Source organism: Haemaphysalis longicornis, unplaced genomic scaffold (assembly GCF_048455015.1).
Source record: "Haemaphysalis longicornis isolate Haplotype H1 unplaced genomic scaffold, Haemaphysalis longicornis Haplotype H1 scaffold_1, whole genome shotgun sequence".
NCBI lineage: Eukaryota > Metazoa > Arthropoda > Arachnida > Ixodida > Ixodidae > Haemaphysalis > Haemaphysalis longicornis.
The window spans coordinates 9,126,923-9,141,438 of record NW_027526203.1 but is presented as its reverse complement, the minus strand read 5'-3'; the positions used below and the strand labels follow the sequence as shown (position 1 = coordinate 9,141,438).

Below are 14,516 nucleotides of genomic sequence, written 5' to 3'. Positions count from 1 at the left end.
GACCAGCGTGGCTACTCCCATGTGCACACTGACCCAATTCCTCTCTGCAGCTGGGCCAGTTCACAGATGACCGCGACTGTTCCAGGCTGCGCAGTGCACTGTTGCACTACCCGCCAGCCCAGGTAAGTGCTGACCTGTTCCGAATATTTGGGGCTGACCAGTTCCTGTGACTGCTTGCTGCACCCCTTTCGGTTTCATGGTCAGTCCTGGGAACGGCCCATTGTGGCAGGTGTGGGTGAGTGACCAGATAACATCATAATGAAAACCAAGGCGGACTGCAAAGCTTTGTAGCTGCGACGGTGAAGGCGAGGGTAGTGGCACCTGGTGGGTGAAATGATAGCGGCCTCACAGTTTCAGATGCCGCTAACTTAACCTTTTACAAGCGCTCGTGACTTTATCTGGCCATGCTAGGAAGCCCCATTTCCCTTCCTGTCTTGTTCTTGCTCCGTGGTCCTGTGATAGTCTGCTTTCCAGTGGCTATGTACAGTCGGCTGAGCTGTGGTTTTTCTGTCTTATGACGATCTTAAGCCTAGCAGCCTAGCAGACGATGGGCCCAGCTGAGCGTGGGCTCTGAGCATGCATTTAATCTCGACCTGTCTGCAACTTGGCTTCCGTCATACAGTGCTGATGCATGAAAAGTCGCTGCTCGCAAATGCCAGCTAAAGATTTGGCCGACTGTACAGCCAAATCTCATTATGTCATGCTAAGGGTGACAAACCAAAAAACGTTTTCTGTAGCTCAGAATTTAATAAAACTTGAGTGGGCAAACATTAATCTCCTTTGCATGGTGAACCTGATAAATCTCGTGCAGCATTCATTATGACTAAAACCAGGGAATATCTGGTCTAGCTCCCAAATGGTCCATCTGCCACCTCTGGAACTTCTGTTTGCTTGCCATGTTGTCACTTGAACAGGCAAGTGTCATAATGTTTTGGAAAAACCAGCGAAAAACACGAAGACACAAGTCAAAGGAAGGACAACACATTCACGGAACATGCAACTGAACATATATTTGAAGAATGATACATCCAACAATCAACCGACCACTATGCATGCGCAAAGTTTTTAGTACAAATAGGCATGCCAGACTCATTGCAACCACCCTAATCAGCCTTGTAGGAATGTAATCTATCATTCAAGGCAATGTAATTTAATCTCTGTATCACTAACACAATTTCATTCATCTTGCTGTCTGACATATAACACTTCAAGTATCTCTCTCTCTCTCTCCCCTTTTGTTCTACTTTTGTCCAGAACAGTTACATTTTCAAAATGTGGCGAACAGTTGTGCTTGCGACAATGATGGGCAAAGTTACCAGCTCCTTGAGAGTTGGTCAACATGCAGTGTTTGCGTAACCGATCATTTATACATCGGCCCTTTTGGCCGATATATACCTTGGCACGCATCAATGGGATTCTGTAGATCACATGCATCACACAGTTTGTGTGCTTGTCCACAAGCCATAAGTTCGGTGTTGCAGGAAAAAATACCAAGGAAATGCGCAGTGTTTGTAAGCGCATGCCTCGTGCTAACTGCTCAGAGTTCCCGGCTCGCACAGTGGATTTAGCAAAAAAAGAAAAAAAAAACTACCTCTAACGCTGTCGTCAAGTGCTACTGCACATGTAATGCTTGGCATGAGGAACACAATATCGATGCACATGGTGCTGACTACTACTAGCACAGTGCAAAGCAATGACGGTACACGTAAATGAACAATTTCAAACTTCTAAAAATGTGTGGGGATGCGTCCTTCAGTTCTCATGTATATAGAAATCCCACCTGCAGTTTTCCTATGGTTCAAGCCTTGCGTGACTTGGTGCAAGCTTCGCCAGTTGAGCTGGTGGAAGTCTGAGATCTCGGGTGAAAAAATGCTAACTGGTTTCAAGTGGTCCCAGCTCAAGTGGTTTATTAGCCAAATCCCACTTGGGACCAGTTGCTATTAGTTACAGTTGGGACCAGCTGCTATTGGTCCCAGTTGGGACTAGCTGCTATTGGTCCCAGTTGGGACCAGCTGCTATTGGTCCCAGTTGGGACCAGCCACTATTGGTCCCAGTCTGGACCAGTTGCTATTGGTCCCAATTGAAACCACATGCTATTGGTTCCACTAGCATACCAGCAGCAACTTATTCTAGCTGCTGCTGGTCCAAACTGGAACCAATATTAAAGTCACCAGTGGTTCCATTGGCTAAGAACTGCACAAAGGCCGATCGGTTCTTGTTTCTGCACACATTTATTGCACCTAGAACAGATCAGGGCTTGCTGGATGCCTCTGATGACGTTAAAAGGAGGCTACGCCCCTTAGCGTGACTTATACCTATGCTACACGAGCATAATGACATTTGAGTCGAATGACCTTCGAAATTTCAAATGCCATTCGAACTGAAAGGAGTTCCACCGACCTACACAACAATTCTCAAAGGCAGTTGAAAATTTCCGCATTTTCACGCCTTGTTTTGGTGGCCCCAGTGCTGCTGTTTCGTTCTTGGCAAAATTTTAATTTCAGAGTTGAAATGGGCAAGAAGACAATTATTAGTGATAAGATTGTTAACACTCTGGATGCGCGCACAAAACATGCACAAGACAGCCAGTTCTTTTTTTGTGTGTGTGTTTGTTTGTTTTTATGCACCGCCGGTGTTGAGAGTACCAAGTTACCTTGTAATCGTCGAGCGAGTGACAGAAAACAAAAAGAATTGAAAATTTATGAAGATCGTGCACTTTAAACACCTAGTTTTACTTGTAAATGATTGTTTTTGCTATTACTGCATGCAGAAACTGTGCTCGAGGGTACGACCGTTTGTGTTTCAAAGGCCTTTGAGATTCTCAAAGGTCAGTTGTCGTGCTCCTTCAACTCAAATGCCATTTCAACCAAATGCCTTTGAAAAACGTCGTGTAGCAGCTCAAGTTCATTTGGGTCAAATGACATTCGACTCGAAGGCCTTCGAAACGCTCATGTAGCACGGGTATTAATCACATCCTAGATCTTCTCGGCCAGGACCTGCAGGAGGATCGACAGGGTGGGCTGTATGTCTATGCCTTTCACCTGCCCCCAGTGCTTCAGCATTGCTGCAAGAGTTAAAATAATACATGATTAGCATTCATGGGAAGCACCAGCAGATCAAAACTGTTCTTTTTTTGTAGGGTTTTGTAGACTAAGAATTCTTTTTAGTGAACCAAACTTGCATTTTGTATTAATACCATTTTAATGCAAATACAGGTCATGTGGTGCCAGTTTAAATTAACAGCTGCTGCTCACTTATACAAAGCGAATCATGAGTGTTTCGTAAAGAAGGTCAGGAAGAGGCAAACTTTCACCCAGATGGACAAGTCGATGCTGGTATTGAGCTTGAAGTTTACAAGCTAATTTAGAGTATGAAAATTTTTTTTCACGGGTAATCTGCAGCCATTCTGACACATTGATAGAACATGGGACATAGTGTTCTATGACACCAGCACAAAAACCAAAAATTGATCTGGCACTTTTATTACAAATTTTCCCTGGTGACGAAACAGCCGGTTACATAACAAACCGGATGCAATGAAATAGCCACAGCCTATAAACATGGCACTTCCCAAATGCCAACAGTGCGCTAGAACTGAACAGTAATGTTAAAGAAAGCAAAAATAGATTGCGGTGAAAACACTAAGTAGCAACTACAACAATTTAACAAGAAATTCTTTCGAGTCAACAGCTTGTAGCTAATCCCAAATTCTGAGCCTCAACTGTTTAAGAACATGTTGTCAAGCAAACAGATGATAAACGTGCGGTGGGTCTACACTCGCTTCTCTTGTCTAATAATTTGGATGTGACGTAATGCACGGTTGTAATCCAATATTCCGTTAGTACTCAAGCACCGCGCAAACTGGTATTTATTCCGATATTCTACGTAGAAACCGCAGATGTGCGACGTTCCTAACTCACAACACCTTATACATTAACCCTTTAACCCTTCCTACGACTAGAAGCAGCGGCAGAAAAAGACTCACTGGTAATCTCATAAACAGAGCAGCCGCTGTGATCAAAACCTGGCATTAAAATAAAGAGAAGGGGGGGGGGGGGGGAGCATTAAGAAATCTTTTTTCCTTAATGTTTCTGCTTTTAAAAGCGAGGGGCAAGATTTATAGCGCTACTGGTTGTTTGCCTTCGCGGGCAAGGGCATGTCACTACAAAGGTAGCACCACAGGGCAAAACAGGCTTGAACATACGTGATAGAGATTGAAGGAAGACCAACATACCTTCCAACATCGTCACGTAACCCTGCACTTGCGGACACTCATGGCAAATCGCAGGACGCCGCTATGTTGAGGTCTCACGGCACACCGAAATTCCAGTGCCCACAAACAATCGTCACTTCATAACAAAAACCGAGCACATGGGGTGGTACAGATGAGCAAATCCTGGTTTCCTGCCGAATATAATGAATTTTTTCGGATGCTGCACTTGAGTTGAGAATGGTAGTTTTCATTTAAAAGCACCGAACAAGGTAAATGAACTGAAATTAGGCATGGAAATGATCCGAAATTATCCAAACGGGCCCAGCCGCTGATCTCCCGGCCGCCCGTGCCTAAATGGCTTGCTTTGGCTTCGGCTCCCCTTTCGTACTGCTTCTGGCTGTGCCTAACGTTCAGTTTCGTTTCTGTTTTTTGTTGCTGCTGAGGGACTGTATAGAATAAACAACTGTACAGCACAAATAAATAAAATATAGGAGGGGCTTCCTATATTTGCTAGATCTATTTTGGTTCACCCATACTGCCCGTACTCACCCCTCTGCTCAGGGTTGTCGCTGCAACTAATAACTTGAAATAAGATCTAAAAAATAAACATTTGAACTTGGCCTCAAACGTACATCTTTTTTCCGCGATATCTTGAGCTTATGACCGGACTTTACTACTAGACTGAAGATTTGCGTCTTTCTAGCCTGAGGCGTTTGTCGCCTAAATTTAATTGCAATTGCACTGAGATTTTTTAGGGTTGCTGGTGCAATCACAAGCACCTTTAATTATGAGATGTTTTTGCATACTTTGTAATATATAGTGTAATATCTAGTCACTAAATATGCTACGCTTAGTACCAACAACAATCAAGATTTGCTTCCCAACTGGGACCAGTTGGGGGCAACTGGTTTGCCGTTGAGACCAAGTGGTCCCAGTTGGGCTGCAGCTGGTCCCAGTTGAAGGCAACTGGTCCCAGAAGGGAGGCGATTGGTCCCAGTTGGGAGGTTATTGTTCCCGCTTGGAGGCAATTGGTCCCGCTTGGGAGGGCAAGTGGTCCCACTTGGGAGGCAACCGGTCCCAGTTGAAACCAACTCGGACCAATAGAAACCACTTGCTTCCTAGTTGACACCAGTAGCGAACCACTTGGCTATTTCCACCAGAGTACATTGCTGGGGATGACTATGCATCCACACGCGCTGCAAAGACGTCGACGTTGACGCATGTGATGAAAATTGCCAGCACTGCAATTAACAGTGGGACTGAAACTTCACTGTGTCCGAATGTTCACCTACAACAGCCTCGCCATTCTATTCACCATTCTATAACAGCCAACTTCACTTACTTAAGCCTTTAGTACTACTAATTACTGCATTTTATTTAACAAACTTGAATCTTATGGTGTCCAGCCACAAACTGGCCGTGTTTGTGGCCGCAAATTGTTCTTTTCTAAAGAACTGTTTGCTTAATAGAACTTATACAGTTTGTACTAGCAGCTTTTTTTCCAAGACTTGAACAGTAAACCAAGGTGTGCCTCGGCTCACTTCTAGGGCGCCTTTTTTTTTTTTTTTTTTTTTTGTACATTCTGCATTACAATCAGTGTCTTATATGCTGGTGACACTACCGTATCATTTTCGGGTGGATCCCTAGTCTTAGTCATATCAAAGTTAAATTACTCGCTAGCTAGTGTAATGAATTGGTGTAACGATAACTGCCTTATAATTGACCCTCATTATATGCTTTTTTTATTCTAGCCATAAACATCTGCCTAATCCTCAGAGTCTGAGAATTGGTCTTTATCAAATTCCTGGGTGCGGAGGCATTAAATTTTTAGGTGTGCTACTCGATACTAACCTTAAATTCGTTTCCCGCATCAACCACTGAACACCTTCCTGCTCATGCCTATTCAAATTGATAGTATACTATCGACACTTTCAAGTTCAAAATTTGATGTTTTCCCACTCGAATTTGGCACTTTCCGAGTGCACTGCAATAGCTGGTGCCATCTACTGAGTAAAAGACACTTACTTTCTCTTTGATTTGTTTTTGTTGCACCCCGCAATTTTTTAAAGCATCGCCAGTATTGTGTGATGAGTGCTCAGGTGATAGGGGGATGATGTTGACATCACGCGCTATGGCGCCGGGGAAACACTGCATTTTTAGCGATTTGGACGATTCTACTAGTGTTTTCAATGACATTAGCAGCGCTGACTCTGAGGAAAGCTTTCTGTCATTGAATTTGGGCCCCCTAAAGCGACTGCGCCAAACTGGCCCAGAAGCTCATACTTCTGTTCAGCACAAGCTGCAGAAAATGCAAAAGTATCAAAACTGTAAATTGTGCTACAAACAAAAAAGAGGGGAGCAGAAAACCAATGTTTTCTGCGATGCATGTATGGCCAACCTATGCTTCGAGGAACTGCTTTAACCAATGTGTTTTCTGTGATGCATGTATGGCCAACCTATGTTTCGAGGAACTGCTTTGCACAGTGTCACGAAACCCACTAGTGCTAGTATTTTTTTTGTAAGTCAAGAAATTTTACAGTTAGGCATTTCATATTTGCAGGAATTTTGCACTGATAGTATATGTACAAAATCTATATCTTACATTTTTTGTGCACCCGCCGCGGTGGCTCAGTGGCTAAGGCGTTGCACTGCTGAGCACGAGGTCGCGGGCTCGATTCCTGGCCGCGGCGGCCACTTTTCTAATGAAGGCGAAAAGCAAAAACGCCCCTGTGTACGAGATTTTGGCGCACGTTAAATGACCGCAGGTGGTCGAAATTAATCCGGAGCCCTCCACTACGGCGCGCCTCATTGCCTGCGTTGCGTCGGCGCATTAAACCCTACAATAAAAATCAATTACTGTTCGTCATTAAAGGCGCCACGTAGACAAAATACAAGCTAGCCGAGGTTTCAGCGCCGTTGCTGAAACCTCGGCTTCAGGGTGCAGCGCACCTTTTTATCCCACACTCTTTCGCGAAGTTTTTGGTTTTTTGAACTAGTTACCACAGTATCACTTACTACTCATTGGCAGATTTAATGGTGATCACCTCTGTCCCTCAATGTGCTTTTAAACTAACACTCGATGAGCTTAAAGTGCATACAAAAACAGCGCTCAAGACAGGACACAAAGAAGGTGGCTACACACACACAGCGCTGACTACCAACAAAGTGTTTGTTTGCCTCTCGGCAATATAAACTAAAGGTTACACGAAGGAAAGGGGGAAAGAATACAGATACATGAAAGATTGCGAAAATTTTCGAAAAGTATAAACAAGAAACAAGCATTTTTCTTCATGGTAGTACCAGTTCGACCATTTCGCTCCTAAAAGATACAGGTATGTCTTGACCATAAATTCATTCATTCATTCTTCAGTAAACGCTATCTCCTTTGGAGGCAAGGCAACAGAATCAGTGCCACTTTTATAACTCTTGTAAGCTCCCAGTAGCTCACGCATGCACTTATTTTCATAGGGCTCTATCACTTGACACTGCTGAAATTGAATACTGTCTGCCTGCTGTAAGGTGTCAAGCCGGAGAGGGTTAAGAAGCAAGCGGTGAAATTGTGTGAAGAGCAGGGCTTATCGAAGTTGGCTGCCTCGGTGAAGAAAAGCACTGGACTCAGTTTGAAGGTGTTTTTCAATGCGAAAACACACAACGATGGTTGCTCCTTGAGAGTGATCGTGTCTGAGAAGGGCTCTTGGCAATACCAAGTAGGCCTGTTCATTGAGAAGTCTCTTTTGTTGTCGCCTGTGAACGACCCGTATCAAGAAGGCCACAAGACATCTCTGAGCTTCTTATGAAAGACTGTGTCTGTAGAATTGCCGCTGGCTGCCTTGAAGCCAGTTTTGGTTTCGAGACCGGTTGTTATGCACACAAATTGGATGGCTACCTTCAGCAAAAGGTGTGCATTAGAACCGTGCAAATAACTTTAAGGCACAGCTTGAATGGTTTTGTGGTATTTTCTCATAGGAATTTGCTTCCTGAATTTGCAGTGCATTTGAGATTTTGGCTGAAGTTAGTGCTGGCAAGATTGGCTAATTTTAACCCAACCCTGTTATGTGCAAATGGTCTTGACACTGATCCGAGATGCTGCAACGCAGCCAAAAGCCTATGCAGTGCAGTCACATAGGAAGGGCTTAGTTGGCATTGGCTTATTACAGCCCCATAAGCTTATTGCCAGTACCAGATGCATTAGTCTTAAAGGTCTATTAGTGTGAATTAGTGGAATAGGTCTATTGGTGTCTATCAGTCGCAACAAGCTGGTACAATGTCTATTAGTGTATTAATTCTATTAAAACCAGTGCAAAGTTCAAACAAAGCAATTGATGAAATGTGGCAGCACATTTTATTACTTATTACCAAGGTACGTGCAAATTTCTGTGTCTGACAGATCTGACTGAATAGGTAATTTAAGAATGTGTAAGTTTGTAACCTGGTCAGTAATCACAAATGGGTAAATTTGAATGTGAATCCACAAAATAGCAGCGGTCAAAAAAGTTCAAGTCAAACCTTCATGGTCCAGCCACAGGTACATGTCAAGCGCACATTGTGATGCTACTTCAAAACAGCATTCACCCTTCCACAACATGTGATTCGAGTAGAGCCTCTTCGTCATCATGCATTTGTTACACAACATAAGAGAAGGAACAAAGACATCCTAAGTGGCGAGGTGATTGGTTCAAGATGGGTGGGTGGCGGCCTGGTTCATATTTGCCAAATTTATGCTGGTAATGGAGATATGCATTTCAAACAATTCTTGATGATGACGCACACACACTTTATGGAGAATAACGTTACATGCTGCTCCCTTCTAGCCATTGTAATGTATTCGTTGCACAGCGTAAGCGAAGGAACAAAGATATTCAAAGCGGCGAGGTGATGGGTCCAAGATGGGTCGGGCGGCCCGGATCATACTTCCCAAGGTTATGCAGGCGCAAGACATATCTTCAACACTTCTCGATTACATAGTGCACACACATTTGATTTGGAATAACACTTCAAGCCGCTCATTTTTAGCCATCTTCTTCCCGAGTGTAAACACGTGCCATGATGGCATAACGGCTACCCAAGGAAAGCTGCCTTGTGCCTATTTGTATTTATACAAATTGTACCTGTTTGTACCTAAAGCTCTATTTGTACCTATACAAACTAATAGCTCTGAAGTGCATTAGTTCTATTTGAACTTGTAAGCTGAAGACACTAATAGCTTCATACATATTAGGCTAATACATCTGATTCAAAAATTTATGAAACTGATACAAGCTTGTATAAGACTAATACAAGTTTCTATTAGAATTTTTGCTAGGGTTGAGGCATTTTAACATTTTGTCTTCTGCTTTTCGGAAAAATATAAAAATATAGGAAAGTATCTTATATTTTGTGGTGTGGGACGTTTAGAAATCTCTATTAAACTCCAGTTTCAGTGTGGTTTGTATGAACTGTGGAAGTGCCTTTTTGGCCGTGTTCTCATCCTCCTGCAGTGCAGGTTGGTGCCCGAGAGCAATTTGACCCTGCTGTCAGGGCCAATAGGCGGAAGGGACAGTGTCAATCTTGTCTCTCATTTTGATGCCCACTGGCTGTCCACAGAACGGCTGACATTTCTATGAGGTACTGCCGTCCTGTGTGAAGTCCTAGAACATGAAACCGTGAAACAACGCTTAAATGAAGACAGTAAAAGAAGACACAGACTGGTGTCTGTCTGTGTCTTCTGTTCCTGTTTTTGTTTAAGCGCTGTTTCACTGTTTTATGGTGAAAGAACTAGCCCAGTCCCAAATGTTAGTTGAATTCCTAGACACTCGCATACGAGGAGTTTATCTCTTCCCTCTCTGTTGCACTATGCCCACCATGGCTTTATGCAGGCGCTTCTGCTGGCGCTGTCTGGTGAGTGATTGTCTTGCACATGAAGTGGGATTCACACGACAGACGAGGAGGCCGTTGGAGGCAGATTAATATGTGATGTTGTGAAATGTCACCGGATGGTCCAGCTCAGTGGTGCATCCACACGTACGAAGAAAGTAGCAGGCAACAGCCCAAAGGAAGCGAAGTGACCATTGATCCCATTGCCGCACTGTAGCGGGCCACTTGGCTGTGACGATGAAGTTGTGCAGAAGTGCAGCTGCCATTACTCCAGATCCGGTGGTGAGCCCACTGGTGAAGCCAAAATTCATCTGAGATAATGCGGCGTCTTTTCTCTGCCTGGACCGTCTGCAGGCAATCCGTGCCGAGGGGCAGAGCTTAAAATTGGTCGTGTGAGCAGGCTCTATGGGCCAGAAAGAGTGTTTTTCTCTGCCATGTGAATCGGCCTCTATGTGCGAGGGGCTGACTTTCCTAGCAAACTGTATTGCCATGAGAGATGCAGGGCAGGAGTAAGACAAAATGGGGGTGGCTTTTGTCACATTTGTTGAAGTGCTACTGCTGCTGTTCACTCGTTTAACTTCCTTTTTTGTGGTGCAATCAAATCACTGTGTGGAGAGGGGGGGAATTGCCCAAGGGCTTCGTACAAGTGTGCCCATCAACTGGAAATGGTCACAGAAGGAAAGAGAAACAAAGACAGATGGAAGTGAAACAAAAAGAGGTACAGGAGAGTCATTCTCTTCGGAGCAGAAAAAGGAAGTGTGACATAGTAGAAGTGTGCGACACTGAGCCCCCTCTCCCCCCTGCAGGTCCTGTATGAGCAGGAGCCCCCGCTGCCTGAGGGGCTGCTCCAGATCCTAGAGGGCCCGCTCGGCTCGGTGCTTCGAGAAGCGCTGCGGCCCTGGAAGGAGTTCCCAGACGCTCAAAAGGCACTGCAGCAGCTGCGCGATGGCCTCTACTTTGAAGCAGAAGAGGGAGAGGGCCCCCAGTACCCCAAGGCAGTGGCTACGTTCATGAACCCTGGTGAGGAGGCACTCTCGGGGAAACAGGGCCCAGGGAACGGGTCTTCCTTGCACTGTCCCCAAGGGGGTGCAGGTGGAAGATGTCACATGGCGTAGTATCACTACCACTTTGACTGCTATCGCTACCGCTAACCTAACTGTACGTGAAAGAAGTGTTAGAATATGTAGAAAGGCCTGAAAAATTATTCCAGTATGTATTATTCGCTTCCACAGGAGCCGTGCTAAAATGTCTCACTGCATAAAGGCCAAGTGGGTGATGCATCTGAAAAAGCATTTTGCTGCACGTGAGAGCATGCAGTAAGCAAGATGTACATTCAGCTCAGCTCAGCCTCACTTGCGCTCACCTAGAAGGAATTGGCTTTCTTGTCTGCCGCAACGCCGGGCGTTTAATCTCTTTATGCTTTTCATGTACGGTCAATTCTGATGAAGTTTATAATGTTCTCACACTGGCACATTAAAAAATTACGCCCACCTCCCCTCGCGGGAACCCTGGTGTGATGCGACGCTGAGGGGGGTTCAAGCGCAAGCGGAGAGCAACCGTCGACCGAAAGGCCGCCGGAGAGCGGCGCACCGGTTATATGCGCAGTGCGCCCGAAGGAAAGGAGACCGCGGAGAGAGAGAGTACTGCACATGCGCAGCACCGCACGCAGCGTTGCCCGCCGGCGGAGTGAGAGCACGCTGGTCCGCACACCCGCAGATGTTAAGAGAGAGTGTTCACTCTCACCTGGGCACGTGCCGGCGCCAGTGCGTCTGCCGCGGCTATGATGCAACACAATCCAACACAATCCACTTTAATCCAATCCAATCCAATCCAATCCAATCCAATCGAATCTAATCCAATGCCCCTCGCGAGAGAGTTTGCTATCGGAGAGGAGAGGGGGTGAGCGGAGGAGAGTGCGAACGCCGCCGCCGGCGACGGACACACGCAGGAAGGACAGGGCCGCCGACAAGATGCTCTCACGTCCCATCTAAAAGTATTTGAAAGCTTGTGCCGTGTGTGTCTGTCCTCACTTCGCCCTTGTTCCCCCTTTTTTTCACTTTAATCATGGAGTACCAACCTGCCCAGAATGCTACCCTTATCTGATAGGAAGTAGAATCGGCGCTCTGGATGAACAAGATGCGGTGCAGTACACTTCGGGTTTGTTGAAGATGCACGAATTCCCATAATGGACCACATCTTCCTGTTCCAGGTTGCTTTGTCCCATGTTATAAAGTCGACAATGAGCCCTGAATTTCCCACCAGAGTTATGGCTTCCAGCATTATCTTTGTCAACAACATTCCTTTTATGTTTCCCTTCGTGGCAAATGCTGTGAGCATTTGAGTCCATTCGCCAACAAATGGGACTAGGAGTATTGCCATGTTATAAAGTCGACAATGAGCCCTGAATTTCCCACCAGAGTTATGGCTTCCAGCATTATCTTTGTCAACAACATTCCTTTTATGTTTCCCTTCGTGGCAAATGCTGTGAGCATTTGAGTCCATTCGCCAACAAATGGGACTAGGAGTATTGCCATCCCATGGTCACAGATGTTGTGCTTATCTTGTTCTGGTGTGAAGGAGCCAAGTTTTACAAAACGTTCTTGTTCATTCTTGTTCACCTGTGTTGACTGGCAGATGCTCGGAGAATTTCATTTCATCTAGAATGAGGCCTCTGTAGCTTGAACTCATCAATTGAGCTTGTTTTCTCACTCAGCACGTCAAATACTTGTGTTGAAGACTTATGTGGGAGACTTTTATGTTGATTTTCATACCCTGCTTTGTAGGACTTGAAATACTTCCTCAGGGTTGTTTTTCTAGGTACTGCAGGTATTTCCTCTTTTCTCAGATGCTCATGCAGTTCAGCACTCTTCATTTTCATCATCAAGCACTCTAGCACCCATTCATTTGAATATCTCGCGCCTTTAGTGCTTCTACACAAGGAAGACTTGAAAATATGATGCACTGCCTCATGCTGTTTCGATGGAAGGTGCACTATCTTTGCAGTGAGAGCTTCTTCAGCAATGTTCATGTCCTTGGCCATTGTTGCTGCAAGTTGTTTTTGTGGGGCTGTCGCACGGTTTCTGAGTCGTGTAGCCTCTTATTTTTCCAGCTTCAATTGTTTAGCTGCGACTTTTCCTCTCGCCACCTTGACTCCGGTCACGAGGTGTGGGACTTCCTTTTCTGCAGGCATTTTTGTGTGGCACCTATAAAAAAATAGAAAGAAAAAAGGTGGTGCACATGTGAGAATAACTCGTAAGATGCTGGTACAGTCATGGGTGGTGCCATTTGCGCCATGCTGCGCCAATCTGCTTTTTTTGCGCCATCCTGCTTCAAAAGGCAACATTGCGGCAAAACTGCTCCTAGCGGGGCTGCAAAATACGAGGCAACTGTGAGATGATGTTCAATGTTCAATGGAGCAGGAGGGACTCGTTCAAATGTCATTCTCGACGTGGTGCGCGCTGGCAGGCTCTCTAAATCACTAACGCTCTGAGTCACTCGTCATAATTTCCTGGTCTCCAAGTAGTGGACGCAGTTTCACGAGACTTGGGAGTGAACTTAGGGTGGGAGCCGTGCACAAACGTTGCCCCTAAATGCTGCTTCACCGCACAGCATGCTGCTCCTGATACCTGCATCATCACCAGCAGTCGTTGCAGTCTTCGTGCTTACTGTCAGTACCAAAAAATACAATAGTTTTACTGTTCAATCGGACCCTTGCCATTTTATCTTATTGCAAGTGTGCTTGTTGTTCCAAAGGTTAGATGCCACCGTGCCGTGTGATGTCGAACATAATGCGTGGCCCTGGCACAAGTAGAGGGGAGGTTCTGTTAAGCTAGCAACGATCTGCAAGTAATCAGCACAGCACTGTATTCCCCTGCGGTAAGCGCGCCCTCTGTCTCCGCTCTATCAAAAAAAGTTGATAAACACTGGTATGCTCTTTAAGTGGATAAACAAGGTGCATTTTCAAGGTATTTTTTGCTTACATATAAGCATTTATTTCTTAGTCAATAGTGTGGGTGATGCGATAGGATACTTTTTTCCTTTTGTTTGTGAATGTGAACATTTATTTTTAATTTCTGTAGCATTTAGTCAGGTTTAATTTAAATCTCTAGTTTCCTCTTAATTTCTTTTCTCTCAGTTTTTTTTTTCATTGGTCTAGAGTCTCGTTAGGTGTAGACAGAGGGTCAACCTCAAATCTAAGGTGCCACAAAGAACATTTCCTGTGGCACCTTCTCTTCTTCTTCTTCAACGAAGAGGTCTTCTCTTCATTGTTGCTCATGGCTGTAACACGAACATTTATTTTCACTTGTCTGCAGTCTAGAGTCTAGTTAGTTGTAGCTGTTCAAAGCATGGCTTACTCGTTTTTTCTTGGTTATTGCTCTGTAAGCTGTGATGCTTCAATTCTCAGAATGTATATTTTTCTCCCTTCTTAAAAAAGTGGTCAGCTCAATAT

At 45.0% G+C, this 14,516-nt stretch overlaps 1 protein-coding gene across 2 annotated transcripts in view; it reads left to right on the top strand.

The window, feature by feature from the left end:
* Nucleotides 1–14,516, top strand: part of LOC144175064 (DNA mismatch repair protein Msh6-like) — a 296,118-nt gene that overhangs the window by 154,413 nt on the left and 127,189 nt on the right. For both annotated transcript variants that reach the window (XM_077704119.1, XM_077704110.1), the window contains exons 15-16: nucleotides 51–122; nucleotides 10,873–11,086. In XM_077704119.1, coding sequence (XP_077560245.1) covers nucleotides 51–122; nucleotides 10,873–11,086 — 286 coding nt within the window. The remainder of the gene's footprint in view (nucleotides 1–50; nucleotides 123–10,872; nucleotides 11,087–14,516) is intronic.